At 38.3% G+C, this 18,808-nt stretch overlaps 1 protein-coding gene across 7 annotated transcripts in view; it reads right to left on the bottom strand.

The window, feature by feature from the left end:
• Positions 1-18,808, bottom strand: part of CLIP4 (CAP-Gly domain containing linker protein family member 4) — a 67,012-nt gene that overhangs the window by 34,763 nt on the left and 13,441 nt on the right. For all 7 annotated transcript variants that reach the window (XM_045978688.1, XM_045978689.1, XM_045978684.1 and 4 more), the window contains 6 exons: positions 17,088-17,227; positions 16,199-16,292; positions 14,876-15,037; positions 13,015-13,133; positions 9,106-9,342; positions 2,280-2,415 (listed from right to left, as the gene is read on the bottom strand). In XM_045978688.1, the coding sequence (XP_045834644.1) occupies positions 2,280-2,415; positions 9,106-9,342; positions 13,015-13,133; positions 14,876-15,037; positions 16,199-16,292; positions 17,088-17,227 (888 nt within the window). The remainder of the gene's footprint in view (positions 1-2,279; positions 2,416-9,105; positions 9,343-13,014; positions 13,134-14,875; positions 15,038-16,198; positions 16,293-17,087; positions 17,228-18,808) is intronic.

Below are 18,808 nucleotides of genomic sequence, written 5' to 3'. Positions count from 1 at the left end.
AATAAAGGAAGCACAACAAGCCAAAGGAAAAACAATATGGGGGGGTAGAAATCTGTTGCTGAGAAGAGACAAACTCTTTGGTTTCTGTTTAGGGCAACTCTCATTTTTCCATAATCCAACACATGATCCTTGCCCTCCAAAACTTGGCTTTAAGCATGTGAAAGGGACAGAAACAAGGTCCTTGGGGCATCCAGCTTTGTCCTCATCAAGCATGGACAGCCTTGGGATGATGAGATTTGGGGGGCAACATATATTCTGTTACCCGCTAAGCCTTTCCCACGACTCTGACATGCGCCCTGTACATTGTTAGCAGTTTTGATCCTTGCTCTCAGTCTGCTTGACAGCTGGGACAATTAGCTAATGCAGGAAAGTTAAAATCAAATTCTTAACTTAATTCCACACAACCACCCAGATACCTGGCAAATGTGTTACATAATTGTTAAAAATTAAAACATTCAAAAGAATAAAATATATAGTTTTAAATTAATTCTTGGATTAGAAAGAACTATCTAAGCATAAAAGCAATGTTAAGAAATTATAAAGAAAAGTCTTTTAACTACATAAAACTCTATGCCAAAAACATTGCAAATAGAGTTCAAAGGCAAATGACAAACTGAGCAAAATATCATGTGGTAACTGTAAGTTTAACATCTTAAATATGTATTTGTATTTCTAAAGTTTTGAAAAACCCACTAATATCTCAATTATTTCATGAGCACGTAATATGAACAATTATTTCTTAGCAATTGCTAGGATAACACACAAACACATAGACAAAATATACATATGTGTTAATATGCATATGATATTAATATGCATGTATATGTTAATGTGCATATTAACATATTATATATACAAAATGTACATATTGTATAATATATGCATATTAACATATATATATAAAACACAAAACATTTTAAGTGTTTTATTTAACCACAATCAGAGAAATATGAATTTAAACAGAAATTTTTACCCATCAAATTAAAGGAAATGGAGCCATTAAAAATCACATTTTCAAACAGTATTTAATGATTTGGAGAAATTATAATAGCATGTCAAGTAAAAATATAAAATATATAACTATATATCAACCAAATTTTGCAAAAAGAATTAAGCAGAAGAAACATACAGGTGATTTTTATTTTCTTTTTTTAACCTTTTTTATGATTTTCACATTTTATACAATAAATATTTTTATAGACAAAAAAATGATGCTCCATCTTAAGTGTATGACAAAAGGAAACTGATAATTTTGATAAATTTATAACAGCTAGCAAATAGCTACCATTTGTTGAGTACTTACAGGGAATTAAGCACTGTTCAGGGTGCTTTATACATTTATCAACACATTTAATCCTCATACAAACACTTGAGGTATTATTGGCCCCATTTTACAGAAGACAAGCTTCTACAGAAGAGGCACAAGAAAAGAATGAAGATCACATAACTGGCAGGTGGACAGGCTGATTCACAACTAAGCAAGGACTTCAGCATGAGACCAGAGGACCATCTGTGGAGCTACAACTGAAATGCTGTGCAACCAGGGAAGTTAATATTCTAGGAGAATGTTTCATGGCAAGGAAAAATAGTCACAACATAGCAAGTGACAAACAAATTTCATTCAATATGTCAAGGAGTCTGTATGTGTGTATGGATATGAGAGAGAGAAAGAATATGAATTTAAAGAAACATCTGTCAGAAAGAGAAAGAATCATCCCACTTCAGAATATAGTTATATATTCCTCACTTGCTTTTCCAAGTTTTCAAGTTTTTCAACCCCCCGAGTTCTGTACTTCCTTGATAACAAAGTCGCTCCCTCAGTCACGACAGCACCCTGAGCAGGACTTATGGAAGGTCACGGAACCGGATGTACTCTTGCTGAGTCGCCATCTCCCAATCACTATACTGCTCACAGCAGGGAAAGAGCAGCCCCTTCATTAACTACATAACCAGGAGGAAAGCTCTACTTAAAAACAATTGAAGAGTAGGGATGTCTGGGTGGCTCAGTTGGTTAAGCTTGGTTAAGCATCCAGCTCTTGATTTCAGCTCAGATCATGAACTCAGGGTCATGAGATTAAGCTCCAGTTGGATTCCAGGCTCTGCAAAGAGTCTGCTTGGGGTTCTCTCTCCCCTCTCCCTCTGCCACTCCCACTGATCATGCTCTCTTTCTCCAAATAAATAAATAAATAAATAAATATTTTTTAAACTATAAAAATAAAAATAAATAAATTGGATGATCTTAAGCTAATTCTCATTAAGTTAGATAGTATCTACCTTACCATATTTGGGGGCGCATTTAAAGTACTGGATTTTCCCAACACTTCCATTGTTTTTCCCTTCTGGTTCATCCAACTCAATGCCAGCCCACTGCCCACTTGCAAATTCAGTTGTTCCACAAAATCTTAATGTTCCAACCTAAAGAAAACATAAATCAGAATAAATTTTGAGGATCACTAGTAATTCTAAATGTGTCACTCATGCAACTTTACAGGGAAGTTTTTAAAAACCATTCTCTCAAAGTAGACTTTAGAAGAGGAGTATTACCAGGGATAAAGAGAGGTATTTTATACTGATAAGAGTCAATTCACCAAAAAGTATCCTAAGTCTGTAGGCACCTAACAACTGATTTTAGAAAATCTCCAAACATTTGGAAATTGAAGGATATACTGCCAAATAACCCATGGTGAAAGAGAAAATCACTGAGAAATTTAAAAACATGTTAAATTGAGTGAAAATGATAACACAATATACAAAAATTTATGGGACACAGTAAAAGCAGTCCTTAGAGGGAAATTTATAGCATGAAATACTTGTATTAGAAAAGGTCTCAAAGACCCAAAGCAAGCAGCAGAGAAACAGTAAAAGATAAGGAATTACAGGGCCACCTGAGTGGCTCAGTCAGTTAAGTGTCTGCATTCAGCTCAAGTCATGATCCCGGGTCCTGCAATCAAGCCCCACATCAGGCTCTCTGCTCAGCAGCGTGCCTACTTCTGCTTCTCCCTCTGCCCCACCCCCAGCTCATGCTCTCTCTCGGTCTCTCAATCTCATAAATAAATAAAATCTTTAAAAAAAAAAAGATAAGAAATTAAGAACGAAAAATAGAGAAAATCAATGAAAACAAAGGCTGGTTCTTCATAAGGAAAATAAGACTAATAAACTTATAGCTAGGGACCAAGGAAAAAAAAGAGAGAGAAGACACAAAAAGTGCACACATCATGAATGAAAACAGGACATTATTACATTCTCTCAGTCATTTAAAATGTGGTAAGAAAATACTTTGAATGACCCTGTGCCTATAAATTTAACAAATGAGACAAAACGTTCCAACTCCTAGAAAAGATGCCAACTGTCAAAGCTCACACCTGAATTATAGTTAAAAACCTTCCAAAAAGCAGCATAAGAAATAACATGGAGGACATGGGGAGATGGAGAGAAGAAGGGAGTTGAGGGAAATTGTAGGGGGAGATGAACCATGAGAGTCTATGGACTCTGAGAAACAATCTGAGGGTTTTGAAGGGGAGGGGGGTGGAAGATTGGGGGAGCCTGGTGGTGAGTATTATGGAGGGCATGTATTGTATGGAGCAATGAAATCTGTTACACTGAAAAGAAATTAAAAAAAAAAAAAAAAAACTTCCAAAAAACAAAAACAACAGCAACCAACCCTTCAGAAACTTATGGACTTACTGGTGGGTTCTACCAAAGAACTTAAAGGAAAAGTAATCATCGCTACACAAACCTAGTATATAAAAGTGGAAAGACTATTCCTCAACTCATTCCCGGCATTACTTTGATACCAAAACCAGCACAGAGATCCTCAATAAATAAGAGCAAATTAAATCCAGCAATATATAGAAAAATCAAATCCAGCATCAAGGCCAAGTAAGGTTTGTCATGAGAAAGCAAGATTAATTCAATGCTTGAGAATTAATCAATATAATTTATTATATCATCCACATACTAAAGGGGTGGAAGAAACTTACTCTCAACATATGCAGGAAAGTCTTCAGCAAATTTCAACATCCTTTCATGATAATAATCTTTTTTAAAATTCTCAGCAAACCAGGATTAGACAGGAACTTCCAGAACTTAATAAATTAAGATACCCACAAAATCTATAGCTAACAATTATCACACTTAACGATGAAAGGCTGAGTGCTTTCTCCTTAATATTGGGAGTAGGACAAGTTTATCAACTCTTAGTACGTCTACTCATCATTAGACTGGAGGTCCTAGGCAATGAAATTAGGCAAGAAAAACAAATGAAAGGCACACGGATTGGAAAGAAATAAAACTATTTCTACTCACAGACAACATGATTATTTACATATGATATCCCACACAAAAAAGCCAAGAGAATTAATAAATTTAGCAAGGTTGTAAGACATAATCAACTGTATTTTTATATGAAATTTCCAAAACACCACTATTTACAATAGCACCAAAGATCATGAAAAACTTTGGTATGAATATAACAAAGCATAGCAATATCTAAGACATGCTTAAAATACGATTGGCAAGAAAGAAGTCAAACTTTCATTATTTGCAGACATGATACTCTATGAAGAAAACCCAAAAAAAGACTCCACCAAAAAAACGGCTAGAACTCATACATGAATTCAGCAAAGTTGCAGGATACAAAATCAATGTGCATAAATCTGTTGCATTTTTATACACAAGTAACGAAGCTGCAGCAAAGGAAATCATGGAATTGATCCCATTTGCAATTGTACAAAAACAATAAGATACCTAGGAATAAATCTAACTAAAGAATTAAAAGATCTGTACTCTGAAAACTACAGAATACTTATGAAAGAAATTAAAAAGGACACAAAGAAATGGAAAGCATTCCATGTTCATGGATTAGAAGAACAAATATTGTTAAAACGTCTATACTAGGGACACCTGGGTGGCTCGGTCAGTTAAGTGTCTGCCTTTGGCTCAGGTCATGATCCCAGGGTCCTGGGATCGAGTCCCACATCAGGCTCCCAGCTCCACAGGGAGCCTGCTTCTCTCTCCGCCTTTTACCCCATTCATGCTCTCTCAAATAAATAAAATCTTTGGCAAACAAAAATTTAAAAAAATGTCTAGGGGCGCCTGGGTGGCTCAGTTGGTTAAGCAGCTGCCTTTGGCTCAGATCATTCTCCCAGGGTCCTGGGATCAAGCACTGCATCAGGCTCCCTGCTCAGCAGACAGCCTGCATCTCTCTCTCCCTTTACTTGCTACTCTGCTTACTTGGGCTCTCTATCTGTCAAATAAATAAATAAAAATCTTTTTTTAAAAATGTCTATACTACCCCCAAGCAGTCTACACATTTAATGCAATCTCTACTGAACTACCACCAGCATTTTTCACAGAGCTGGAACAAACAATGCTAAAATTTGTATAGAACCAGAAAAGACCCCGAATAGCCAAAAGCAATTCAGAAAGAGAAAAACAAAACTGGTGGAATCACAATTCCAGATTTCAAGCTACATTACAAAGTTATAATCATCAAGACAGTACAGAACTGGCATAAAAACAGGACACATAGGTCAACAGAAAAGAATAGAGAGCCCAGAAATGAACCCACAACTATATGGTCAACCAGTTTTCAATAAAGCAGGAATGAATATCCAATGGAAAGAGAGTTTCTTCAACAAATGATGTTGGGAAAAATGGACAGCCACATGCAGAAGAAGGAAACTAGACCATGTTCTTACATCATACAAAAAAATAAATTAAAAATGGATAAAAGACCTTAACATGGGACGGGAAACCATCAAAATTCCAGAGAACACAAGCAGAAACATCTTTGCCCTCGACCATAGCAACTTCTTACTAGACACGTCACAACAGGCAAGGGAAACAAAAGGAAAAATGAACTACTGGGACTTCATCAAGTATAAAAGCTTCTGTCTGCACAGCAAAGAAAACAATCAACAAAACTAAAAGGCAGAACGGGAGAAGATATTTGCAAAGGTGACATATCAGATAAAGGGCTAGTACCCCAAATCTATACAGAACATATCAAACTCAACCCCTCAAGAGACAAATAACCCAGTTAAGAAATGAACAGATGACATGAATAGATACTTTTCCAAAGAAGACATCCAGATCACTAACAGACATACGTAAAGATGCCCAACATCACTCATCATCAGGGAAAGACAAATCAAAACCATGATGAGATACCACCTCACACCTGTCAGAATGGCTAAAATTAACAACACAAAAACAGCAGGTGTTGATGAGCATGGGGAGAAAGGGGATCCCTCTTGCACAGCTGGTGGGAATGCAAACTGATGCAGCCACTCTGGAGAGCAGTATGGAAGTTCCTCAAAAGCTTAAAAATAGAAACACCCTACGATCCATCAATTGCACTACGAGGGATTTACCTAAAGATACAAAAACACTGATCGGAAGGGATACACGCACCCCAATGTTTACAGCAGCATCATTAACAATAGCCAAACCATAGAGAGAGCCCGAATGTCCATCACTGATGAATGGATAAAGAAGATATGGAATACAACTCAGCCCTAAAAAATGAAATCTTTTCATTTGCAACGATGTGGATGGAGCTAGAGTGTATCATGCTAAGTGAAATAAGTCAGTTAGAGAAAAACAAATACTATATGATCTCACTCATATGTGGAATTTAAGAAAGAAAACAGATTAACATATAGGAAGGAGGAAAAGAAAAAAAGAAGGAAACAAGTCATTAGAGATTCTTAATGCTAGAGAATAAACTGAGGGTTGATGGAGAGAGACGGATGGGGATGGGCTAGATGGGCTTTAAGGAGGGCATGTGTTATGATGAGCACTAGGTGTATGTAAGCGATGAATCACTGAATTCTACTTCAGAAACCAATATTGCACTCTATGTTAACTACCTGAAATTTTTTAAATAGATAAATGTTTAAAACCACAAAACTGATGAAACAAATCAAAAACTTACTAAACAGAGATGTATTGCAATTTGCAGTCTTTTTTATTTTATTTATTTATTTTAGAGAAAGAGAGTGAGCACAAGCAGGGAGAGGGGAAGAAGGAGAGGAAAAGAGAGAATCTCAAGCAGGCTCCATGCTGATTACAGAGCCCAACACTGGGCTCAATCCCATGACCCTGACCCTGAGATGATGACCCAAGCTGAAATCAAGAGTCAGCTACCTAACCAACTGAGCCACACAGGAGCCCCAATTATGCTTGGCTTTTAAAGACTCCATATCTTCAAGATATCTGTTCTCCTCAACCGATCTATGTCAATATGACTTCATTCAAAATCCCAGCAGGATTTTTTGCATGATTTAAAATCCATAAGCTGGGGTGCCTGGGTGGCTCAGTGGGTTAAAGCCTCTGCCTCCAGCTCAGGTCACGATCTCAGGGTCCTGGGATCGAGCCCCGCATCTCTGCTCAGCAGGGAGCTTGCTTCTGCTTCCCCCTCTCTCTGCCTGCCTCTCTGCCTGCTTGTGATCTCTGTCTGTCAAATAAATAAATAAAATCTTGAAAAAAAAAACTATAAAATCCATAAGCTGATTCTACAATGTATATGGAAAGGCAAAGAAACAAAAAACAAAACAAAACAAAACTTGAAGGCCTGGTGTCATGTGATTGCAAGATTTACAGCAATCATGACAGACTAGTACTGAAGAAAAGGTAATCATTAGATCCACAGAGTAGAATAAAATCCAGAAATACACCCATACACCTAAGGTCAGATGACAAAGGGGAAAGGGTGATTTAAGAGACAAATAAGGGTGTTTTCATAATATGGTGCTGGAACAAATAGGTAATAAGATGCAAAAAACAGAGGGAGAAACTCTATACCTAGTATTCTGTATAAAAGTTAACTCAAAATTGAATATAAAACTAAATGTAAAACCTGAAACTATAAACTTCTGGGAGAAAAACTATGTACTGTATCTTCTACTGTCCTTGACACTGTAGAAAATTTCTTAGCTATGCTAAACACACAATCCATATATGAAAAAGTTGATAAAATGGGCTTCATCGAAATTTCAAACTTCTACTCTTTGAAAGAAATTCCTAAGAGGATGACAAGGCAAGCAACAGAGTGAGACAAAGCATGACGGAAGCAAGCTTGTCCGTGCAACGATCAGGTTAAACCCAGCTGACTGGTACAAGCACGCTCGTTATATGCTTCTATTTTTGTGCAGCTTCAAATTCCCCAAAATGAAAATAACAGAAAAGCTCTTCTAAACATCCGTTCTGAGACACAGGACAGGAATTCTGAAGAGGCTGAATATTAATCCCAAGTGAAAAAAAAAAAAAAAAAGCTAACAAATGTCCAAATGTCCTAGGAATATATTCTTTTGGAAGCTGGTACCTGTCACTCTCAGTCATTTGTCTGGAGTTTGCCTTCCTTTCTCAAGCAATTTTCTCAGTAAATCAAGCTTCCAGATTTGGGTATTTTCTGCAAGACCCATGTCCCCCTCCCCACAAGCTCACCCAAATATTTACACATAACTGAGTTAGGAAACCGGAACTCCCTGGTCCCTTCTCCATACCCAGCTCCCTATTAACCCTAAAGCTAAAGAAAACGAAACAGGCCTTCCCTATGAGGTATTAAAAAAGAGAGAATGGCTGGCGACAAGACAGCACCATAAGGACACTGGGACTTTGGAGAAAAAGAGGCATCTGGAGCATCTTTAGCAGGCCAGGGGCTGGGGCCTCTCCCTCTTTTCCACATACATTTTTATTACGATGTTAAAATAACATCTAAGGTCTCGCTATCTATAGGATCTCAAGGCCAAATATCTATGGATGGTAAGAGTCTCCTTTGCTTCATTTCCTGCGAGGTAGTTGTAGTGGGAAAACCCACTGAGGGCAGCAGGGGGGCTGCAGGAAAGCCCTCCAGGCTCAGCAAAGTCTCAGCTTGGGCCTCCAAATGCACTCAGCAGCCCTGCTGTCCCCCACTGTTCCACCCAGTGGAGAGGCCTTTGGTATTCCATCTGGGAGTAAGCCTGCCCCTCAATATCGCCATTGCCATTAAGTCTGTTTCTATTTTACACTGCACTTTTTCTAAAAACTCAAAACTCTGGCCACACTATATGGCCAAACTGTGACCTTGGACACAGCCGCAGAGAAGGCGGTTACTTCCTGTACCTTCTGTCCTGCGATAATGACGCGATCCCCCAACTTCAGACCGAGGGATGTGAGCATCGCCTTGCTAGTGACGCGGTCACAGTTTGGAAGCAGGGGCTTTGAAATGTCACACGACAGGGGCGCCGCGTCTAACAGCAACTGCTTGATTTCTTTAGCGGTCGCTGCGGCATCGGCCATCTCTAACGGCATTTCCACTGGGTCCGGAACCACATCAGCAGGGATCTGTCCTTTGTCATTCTGAAAATACAGGGAAGAGAACATTTTCACTCCATATCACTTACAGCTCTACATGGTCATACACAGTTATTTTTAAAAAAATAAAAGTGAAAAAAAACTTAAGTTCAATTCATTCACTGTGTCATCAAACTATTTACTGAACATTGACAACGTGCCAGGGGTTGTTGTCCTAAATGCTCCTGACGCCCCAGCGAGGAGAAAAAGCCCTGTCCTGAGAGCACGCCATCTGGTGGGAGAGACAGACCACACACAAACGAGTGAAAGAGACGGGACATCCAATGGTTAAAAAGTGGCAGAGAGAGAAGCAGTTCCAGGAAGGGAAGGAGAGAACACCAGGAGGGTGGCATCTAGGCACGCGGCACGGCCAGGGAGGGACGCCTGGGACCCACGGAGATGTGGGAGCTCCGTGCAGCCAGCTGGTCAGGGAAGGCGGCCCCGGCTCAAAGCGTGAATGCTGGAGCTCATGTGTGGATGGCATGCCTGGCCGTGAGGGTGTAGACACAGAAGTCACAGCACTGACTGGCCTCCCAGCGCCAGGTCCAAGATTCTGCCGCCTCGGCCGTGTGACCTGACCCACGCTGCCCAGGCAGGGAGTGACTCAGATTTCAGGAATAGAAACTACAGTTTCAGTACTTCTAAAGTGTGGGCTATAATCAAGAAAACAGGCCTGGTCTCACTATAAAGGACAGACGGCCTCCTTGGATTTAATCCTCCAACAAGACAAAATGGTCAGTTATAAGCCCACTAACATCTGCGTGGTGCTTCTATAACCAAATCCTATCACCTAAATTGTCTCATTTGATTCTCACATCAAGAAAAAGCTTACGAATAAGACAGATAAAAATCCATGCCGAGAGAATATACTGTAGTAGAAGCTACAATAACCAACTGAACAAGTAAAATATGACTATCATTTCTGGTTTGCCAATTAGAGAAATTCAGCAAGGAAAGGTTAATGACGTCTTCCAAGTCATTTATAGGGTTCCTGGCAGAGGGGACATCTGAAGCCATGTCTAGGACCTGCTACACTCAACCTTCTCCTACTTGGGGCTATCTTTCCCTCAAACACGGTATCTCTCTTTATGTTCCCTAACCAAAAAAATCAGATGTTTACGGGAGAGTTTGCAGACTGTAATCTTCTTTTAATATGATTAACTGAGATTTCCTGTGCTGAGAAACTTCTTTTCCTTATCTTCTCTGCTGACAACGACCTTCAAATGATCCATGCAGATGAAAGAATGAGGCTTTTAGAACACACTTAGTTTGTGAGTGCCTCACGGTTTTTGTTTTAAAATTCAAGTCAGCTTGGTCCTAAGTAAAAACATGGCGGGGAGACATGTCATCAAATTTCTGGGACGGTGCTGGGGCTGTTTTAAAGAATTTGAGATTTCAAAGAAAATATACAAAATATAATAAAGGTATGTATAGCAATTACATGTGCTCTTGATAAAAAGGGGGGAGCAGTTTTTTTAAACCTTGTACTGATGAGTTGTAAGCTATACTGACAAAGACTATTTTACTTTAGGTTTTTTGTTTTTTTGTTTTTTTTGTTTTTTTAAAGATTTTATTTATTTATTTATTTGACAGAGAGAGATCACAAGTAGGCAGAGAGGCAGGCAGAGTGAGAGAGAGGGAAGCAGGCTCCCTGCCGAGCAGAGAGCCCGATGCGGGACTCGATCCCAGGACCCTGAGATCATGACCTGAGCCGAAGGCAGCGGCTTAAACCACTGAGCCATCCAGGCGCCCCTACTTTGGGTTTTTAAGTCCTCACCTTTCTAGAGTAAGTCACATACTTACGTTAATTCCTGTAAAATTTGGCAACTAAAATTTCCATTAAAAAATTGTAATAAGGGGCGCCTGGGTGGCTCAGTGGGTTAAGCCGCTGCCTTCGGCTCGGGTCATGATCTCAGGGTCCTGGGATCGAGCCCCACATCGGGCTCTCTGCTCCGCGGGGAGCCTGCTTCCTCCTCTCTCTCTCTGCCTGCCTCTCTGCCTACTTGTGATCTCTCTGTGTCAAATAAATAAATTAAAAAAATCTTAAAAAAAAAAAAAAATTGTAATAAAATAAAAAAACGATGTCATGCTAACATAAGAAGGCTTGCTCATGATTAATTACAGAATTCCAATTTCTTCTAAAATTGTGGGTACCAGAGGATGAGCCAAGGGCTACTGCTGACCCACATGTTGGTTGCTTTTCTTTCGTTGTTAAGCATTAACCATCAAAATACAATAATCTGTTATTGTTTCTGGCTTGAATTGGACATTTATCTCAATGACATGCCTCACTGCATTTTACTAAATTCAAAATAGTCTCTCCACTAAGGCGGTTTTGTCAACAGTAATACTAGGAAAAATAAAAATATATCACCTTCCCATTCCAGCCAAATTGGGGGATCAGCTCCTAGCCTTGGTGAATGCTACTCTCCTCTCTGCCTAACAGGCTTTTCAGACCTCCCTCCTCCAACTGTGTTTAGGTGCCCAATGTCACCTTTACCAGAAAGACCTAGAGAGATGCCCCTCATCTGTGCCCACCCCACATTGTAACCCACTGAATGTCAACACACAACAGCAAAATTACTTGTCCATCCTCCCCTCTAGACGATATTCTCTTTGGGGACAAAGACTTTTATTTATTGTATTCTCCCCGTGCCCAAGAAACAACATGGAAGGAGGGAGGGGGAGCAGGGGAAAGATAGAGGGCAGCAGGGTTAATTAACTAATGATGGGGGTAAAACAGAAGGAACAGCAGCAGAAAGAAGCCGGGAGGAGAGGGGAAACTACAAAGCGGGGAGGAGAGGACAAGGTGGGGAGGGAAGAGGCTTTTTCAAACACTGCCCCCTCCCAATCCCTTCAAAGGATGGCCCAGACCCAATTAAAAATCCCTGCCAGAGGAAGTCCCTGCTACTCATATTGAGGAAAAGAACAGTGACAGCCACTCTGTAAGGACAATAAAGTACCAGGAGACTTGAAGATCATGAAATTCAATCCTGTGTGTTAACTTTGTAAATTTACTAATTTACATGATTACCATGAAAAAATTCATTTTTCCTTTAATTTTTAAAGGTTTACTACACTCCTAAATGTGCATTTTTTATTAAATTTATTTTTTATTTTTTTATAAACATATAATGTATTTTTATCCCCAGGGGTACAGGTCTGTGAATCGTCAGGTTTACACACTTCACAGCACTCACCATAGCACACACCCTCCCCAGTGTCCATAACCCCACCCCCTTCTCCCGACCCCCCTCTAAATGTGCATTTTTTAAAAATTTTCTGGAATAAAATTTCTTTCCAAAAGAATTAAAATATGATTTAATATAAAACTTTCACTATAACATATGCATTTTAATTTGATAGTTAATTCCTTATAAATGTATCAAAAAACTAAATGAAAACAAACTCAAAGATGATGACACATTACGGAACATTTTACTTCACTGAATGAAAGGAAATTTTATAGAACTTGTCAGGATAAGGGGACTCAAATTCACTGCTATGCCTTATATTTATTGGAGATAAAGTTCCATTGCTCTTTCTACGCAGCACAGAAACATAAATTCTTTCCTCGTATGAGTTCCATAACAACATCCAGATTCAACTCTTTACTGGAAGATAATGTTAGACATTTTAACTCTTTAAATATTTTTCACTTTTAATTTAACCTCTTACCCTGAATGCTGGATTTGCTCCAAGCTCCAACAAGCATCTCACAGTACTTGCGCACAAGTTGTAAGCAGCGATATGCAGAGCTGTTCCAAAATTAAAGTCACTGCAAGTGGCATCGACATCTGCAATTAAACACCGCCAAGTATATCAACCAAAAATTTAAATCTAGCTATGATAATATAAAAGGAGACAGGTGGGATTGGTTTTTTTTCTGGTTGGGGTGGGGAGGGTGAACTGAACCCCACCCACTAGAAGCACCGTTTCACAGTGGAACCAAATCTTCATATTACAATCTGGTTAACCAATTATTTTCTCAGTACAATAAGATTGCATTATAACGTGGGCTGGTATTATCATAGATTTTCCAGCTATCACAAACTAAACTCTGTAAGTTATATTTAAAATAAATAAATGGCAATAATTCATGTTTGTAAAAGTAACGATCTTAACAGTCTCTCATTAGCCTCTTGCGTACATATTGTGGCAGCTACAACGAGGTAGTAAGGTTTAGGTCCGGAACCAGCCCATGGGCAAACACAACTCACCATCCACTTTTATAAATAGAGTTTGATTGGAACATAGCCACAAATACGTATTTACATATTCTCTAGGGCTAGTTTCCTGATGTAACTGCAAAGTCAAGTAGCTGCAGTGGTCCACAAAGCTGACAGTGTTCCCTACCTGGCCCTTCACATAAAATGTAGTAGGTAAAACAGTGCAGCATTTTCAAATCAGGAATCAGTTAAAGACTAATTAAATGTACAAATGCTCTTAAATCATATTCATTTGTAATACTGTATTCAACAAATGAATTTGGACTTCATGGTAGGAAAAAAGAATCTTGCAATTCTCAGGACATTTTAATAACTTTCAATAATTTTAACAATTTTAATAACTCTCAAATAAATAGCATCTAAGATGATACTCTTAGATACAAGAAATCTGCTAGATTTGGGAATCCCATTTTGCATATTTTTGATAACAAGAGTTTAATATACCTGGTTCTACTAATTCTACTTTAATCTAAACCACACTGCCCCTCATGAACTACCTACAATTGCAAACAACTAAAACATGCTCAGGACAGACCTTCTTGAGTTATTAAAGACACTGTAAAATCAAAAGAGGCTTTCTTCCTAACATCAGTCAAAAATTAAAAGGTGAAAGTTAAAGATAAAATGGAAGACTATACAAAGCAGAGTGAGAAACAAACATTCTGGGAAATTTAGCTACTGAATCATTACTAAAACAAGTCTTCTATGAATGTGGAAAACACTGTATATCACTCACCTTTAACTTAGAGTAATACTACTGCATTTGCTCTCATATTTTCCTCAATAGAAAACTGACCCACTGAGAGGACCAGAGGGAAAGTCAAAACACCAGCACTGTAATAGAGACAGTCTGATACTCAAATTTAGGATATTACCATCAAAATAGGAAGAGGGGTGGAAACCTGAATTTGTATCCTTCTTTAATCAGAGAATTTCAGAACCAAATGCCATCTAAAACACGCTTTATGATTTCAATGCTTAGGACTGAAAGCTTTGTTGTTCTATTTGTGGCTACTCAAGACAAAAGAATTATATAGATTCAATTACACTTCAGAAAATCTATGTTATATGGGGAATTTGCAGAGATATAAAAACCCAGAGGACACTGTCTTACTTTGTATCTCTTTATACTAAACCTTTTGTTTAACAACAGCAATTAATCTTTAATAAAGATATTAAACTATTCCTGAAAAAAAAATGGTCATATGGAACAAGATGGATTAGAAGCAGAAATCTCTTTGAATTTTAATTTTTATGCCACTAATAAAGTGTCAACTAATAACATCACATGGTGTGCTTATAGTACTTGCCTTTTGGTTTAGATGTCTTCAAAATCACTTTTATAAGCTCAGGGACATCAAAATAAGCAGCATAGTGCAAAGCATTCATATTTGTCCAGCGACTCCGTAAACTAACATCTGCTCCCAGATCAATAAGTTGAGTTGCAAATTTTACAGCTGTATCAACATCACCTAAAGAAAGTTTTCTATATTATTTTTCTCCAGTACAACCTGAAGTTCCAATGGATGGCTAGCTACTACCTTATTTAAAAAGCCAGAGCAAACAGCATACTGAATCAACACATACACCTCAAAAATTTCACTTACAAGGAATTTTTTCTAAAAAAAAATCATACTCAGAGATATGGATAAACACTCAGTTGTAAAGATGTTCATCACAGTACTTTGTATTTGGAATAAAATTTCGAAACTAAACTACTTTATAAATAAATAAACTATTTTGTTCTAAAATAAAATTCTAAAAGTACAATAATATGAAATTGGTTAAATAAATCATAAGTGATTCACATACTAGGATACTATAAAGCCAATAAAAGCAATGCCCAGACCAGTGCTACTCAGCGTGCTCTGTGGACCACTACCAGTCCCAAATTGTCATTTCTCTGTCCTTTTGATAACCCTTTTCTTTTTCCCAATGCAATAATTTCTTCAGAACATATGAATTGAAATGTAATATTACACCATCTAAAAAACAATTAGGCTTGTATTTTAGGTCTTTATTTGATTTTTCTATTATAATTTCATTTGTGTGTTGTTTTTTTTTTACAAAACGAATCAGTCCATGATGGATTGTAAGAAAAAAAGCCCTTCACTGTTATTAGCTTAAGAAGCATTTATCAGACTACTGAAACAGGGAGAGATATTCACAATACGTAGTTCAGTAACAGAGGCAGGTTTATACATTGGTAAAGCACAGAACACCAATCTGGGAAAACATGCATATGTTATGTATACAGGAATACTCTTTAGGTCTGAAGACTGGGGTCTGTGAGGACTGGGATGCTTGGAGAACAGTTTGGATTGTCTAACCTTGCTGTAAACTCTCAGGAACGTTCTAGGGCGTTACCAGTTACTCTCACCTAGTGAGAATGCAGCTATGAAGCCTGCTCTAGGAAAGCTGGGAGGTATCAGGAGACTATAAAGACTCCCACCCCTGAGAAAAGTGGGGGAAGGGAACACAGTTTTGGGGAGGACCCCACTGTATGCTTGCCTGTTCGGGGGACATTATTAGCATCGCTAGGTGCCCTCCCAGGGACTCTGGTGGCGTAACACAGCTTATACAAACACAAATACAGATGTCTTAAGCCACTGGCTGATTCACCACACACTTACCGATACCGTGAGCCCCAGATTTGCAAGTGTAATGTAAGAGAGTCATATCCGTCAGTCCGTCTCTGTCATTCACGTTGCAGCCTCTCTTAAGAATCTGAGGAAACCGACAAGATGTGACAATATGATGACTGAACAGTGATTCCAAACCCACACTGGGAACCAAGTTAATCCATCCTATCAGAATCAGCTCTCAATAAAATGAGTAGCTAGAACTGGCTTCTCTTAAGGATAAATTTCAAATTCTGCATCCAACAGCAATAAAGAAAATAATTTGTCCCTAGACTGAAGGAAATTCTTAAAGACTATTTCCAGGTAATCTGGCACGCCAGGTATGTCCCTTAGCCTCTCAAGGGATAAACAAAATTTTCATTCTAATGGGTGTAATGGTATTTGAAAAAATATATATGCTCTCTCTTCTTACATGATGATATGCAGGTCAAAAAACCCAGGTATTCTTTGTTGCCTCCTTCAAAAAATCAAATATTTTTGAAAACTATATTGAAGCTGACATCTTTACCAGACCACCCAAAAGTATGGATAAAACATGTTGGTAATCAAATCTCCTCATGAAATGTATTTTTGAAAGTCTACAAAATAAAGGTGTACAAAGGAAGGAAGTATGGAAAACCAAGAGTCTCTAACATCAAAACTCTAGGCGTAAGCAAGTGAGGAGTGTGAGGGAACAATGGAAAGAAGGAACAATACTAACTCAACTGCCCCATGCAAAGCCTAGAGATACAAAGAACAAACATCAGAATTTTTTAAAGATTTTTTCATTTATCATCACCTTTCCATTCAGATGGTGGGGTTTGCTGGGGGGAAAGGAGGGGAGCATCTACACAATTAAAAATCCTAACAATGCAAAATGTAAAATGGAAGAATTCCTTACCTCATTTCCAATAATGTCAATGTTTTGTTGGACCTGAGGAACCCACTGTCTTAAAATGGCAAATAGTTCTGATACAGAAGTTTTGGGATCAAAGAGAATTTCCTGGCATGATGTATCATTAGGATCAAAGAAAGAAAACTCTGTTTGAAATAAAAAAAAAAAAAGGTGTAAATTAAACTTATTAAAAGTGCCAAATAAATATATTGAAAATAATAAACAATAAGATTGGGGCTCAAACGATACAGATATTTTTAGATATAAGAAAAAGTAGGTTTGCATTAAGCAATTTTCAGAACCAAAGTCAAAAGAGCCGAAACATATGCAGCATTCCGGAACTGTTGTGGGAAGAGACTTCTGGGCGTCATACCACACTTCATTAGAGACAGAACAACACGTGGGCGCGCACCCTCTCAGATCTTGAACTTCCCAACAACTACTTCTAAGGCACAGAAAATCTGTCAAATTTTATCAATATTTTCAGCTCTCACAACATAAATATGTCATGAACAGTAGACTCACATCTATAATTAAAACACACAGAAAAGGGGGAAATGCCAAAATATCAACTGGCGTGCAATTTTATACAAATTCTTTTTACTTCTCTGTGTTTACCTAATTTTTCTATAAGAGACAGGCATTCCCTCTATCCCCTGAAGACGCATGAGAACTGTGACGCTGACCGACAAGGGACCAACAGCTGGTGATGCAGAAGTGAAACCCTGGGCCAGAGTGATGGGGTGAATCGGGGATGTGTATTAGTAAAAACATGGAATACTAGCAAAATTGAACATGATCGAAATATGTCTTAAAACTTCCCTAACATTCACAGAAAACTTTGGTCATCCTATGGCTAAAGAAGAGACTGGAAGAAAATCAGATTCTACTATCTCAAACAATCCAAAAAAAAAAAAAAAAGTGGGGGGAGCAGGCAAGGAATCTAAAAAACCAGAAGCATCTAAAGGAGGAAAGCATTAGAGAACCAACATTCGCTGAGTATTTACAACTTACCAGACACCTTACATCCTCACAAGCACCCTACCTGGGAAGTACTATTATTCTCGTTTTGCAGGTAAAGAAACCAAAGCTCAACCTAAATCATACTTGCTCCAAGTCACACAACCAGTAAGTGGCACAGCTGGGGTAGAAAACCAGATCTGTATCCAAAGTCTCTATTGTGCTGACTCTGTAACAGAATTCACTATGGAAGTCAGCTTTTAATAGCACACACGAGTAGCAGGATTCGTGTCGTTTTTTTTTAATGCTCTTTGCATTTTTATATATGTTCCAAAATCATACTATGTACACCTAATCCATACTTTAGAATCAGGATAACTAAAAGGTAAGTGGAAAAGCACAAAACCAAGTATGCATGTGAAAGGAGAGCAGCAGTCCGTTAGGAGAGAATCAGAAAAACTAAAACTAAAATGACATACTATCTAAAATCTTTGACAACAGAATGGCCCTCTAGGTTCAGAAAGGAAGACTCAGAAAAGAACAGGTATCCAATAGAGAGAAGCACCTTGCATGGTTTCTTGAACACAGATTTGGGTAAGTTTCTTATAATAGCAGCTGGGACAGGTGGGGGTCGGGGCATCTAACCGATTATCTATTCAAGAAATACTTATGGATCAGTCCCTTTTCTAAGCACTGGGCATTGATAGTGGAGGAGTTTCTAAATATAAACCTAGAGACTCTTCGGAATGTGTCCACAAGAGACATGT

This window comes from Meles meles, chromosome 15 (genome assembly GCF_922984935.1).
Source record: "Meles meles chromosome 15, mMelMel3.1 paternal haplotype, whole genome shotgun sequence".
In the NCBI taxonomy this organism is placed as follows: Eukaryota; Metazoa; Chordata; class Mammalia; order Carnivora; family Mustelidae; genus Meles; species Meles meles.
Note: the sequence above shows the minus strand (reverse complement) of the source record. Positions and strands in the feature narration are given on the sequence as shown.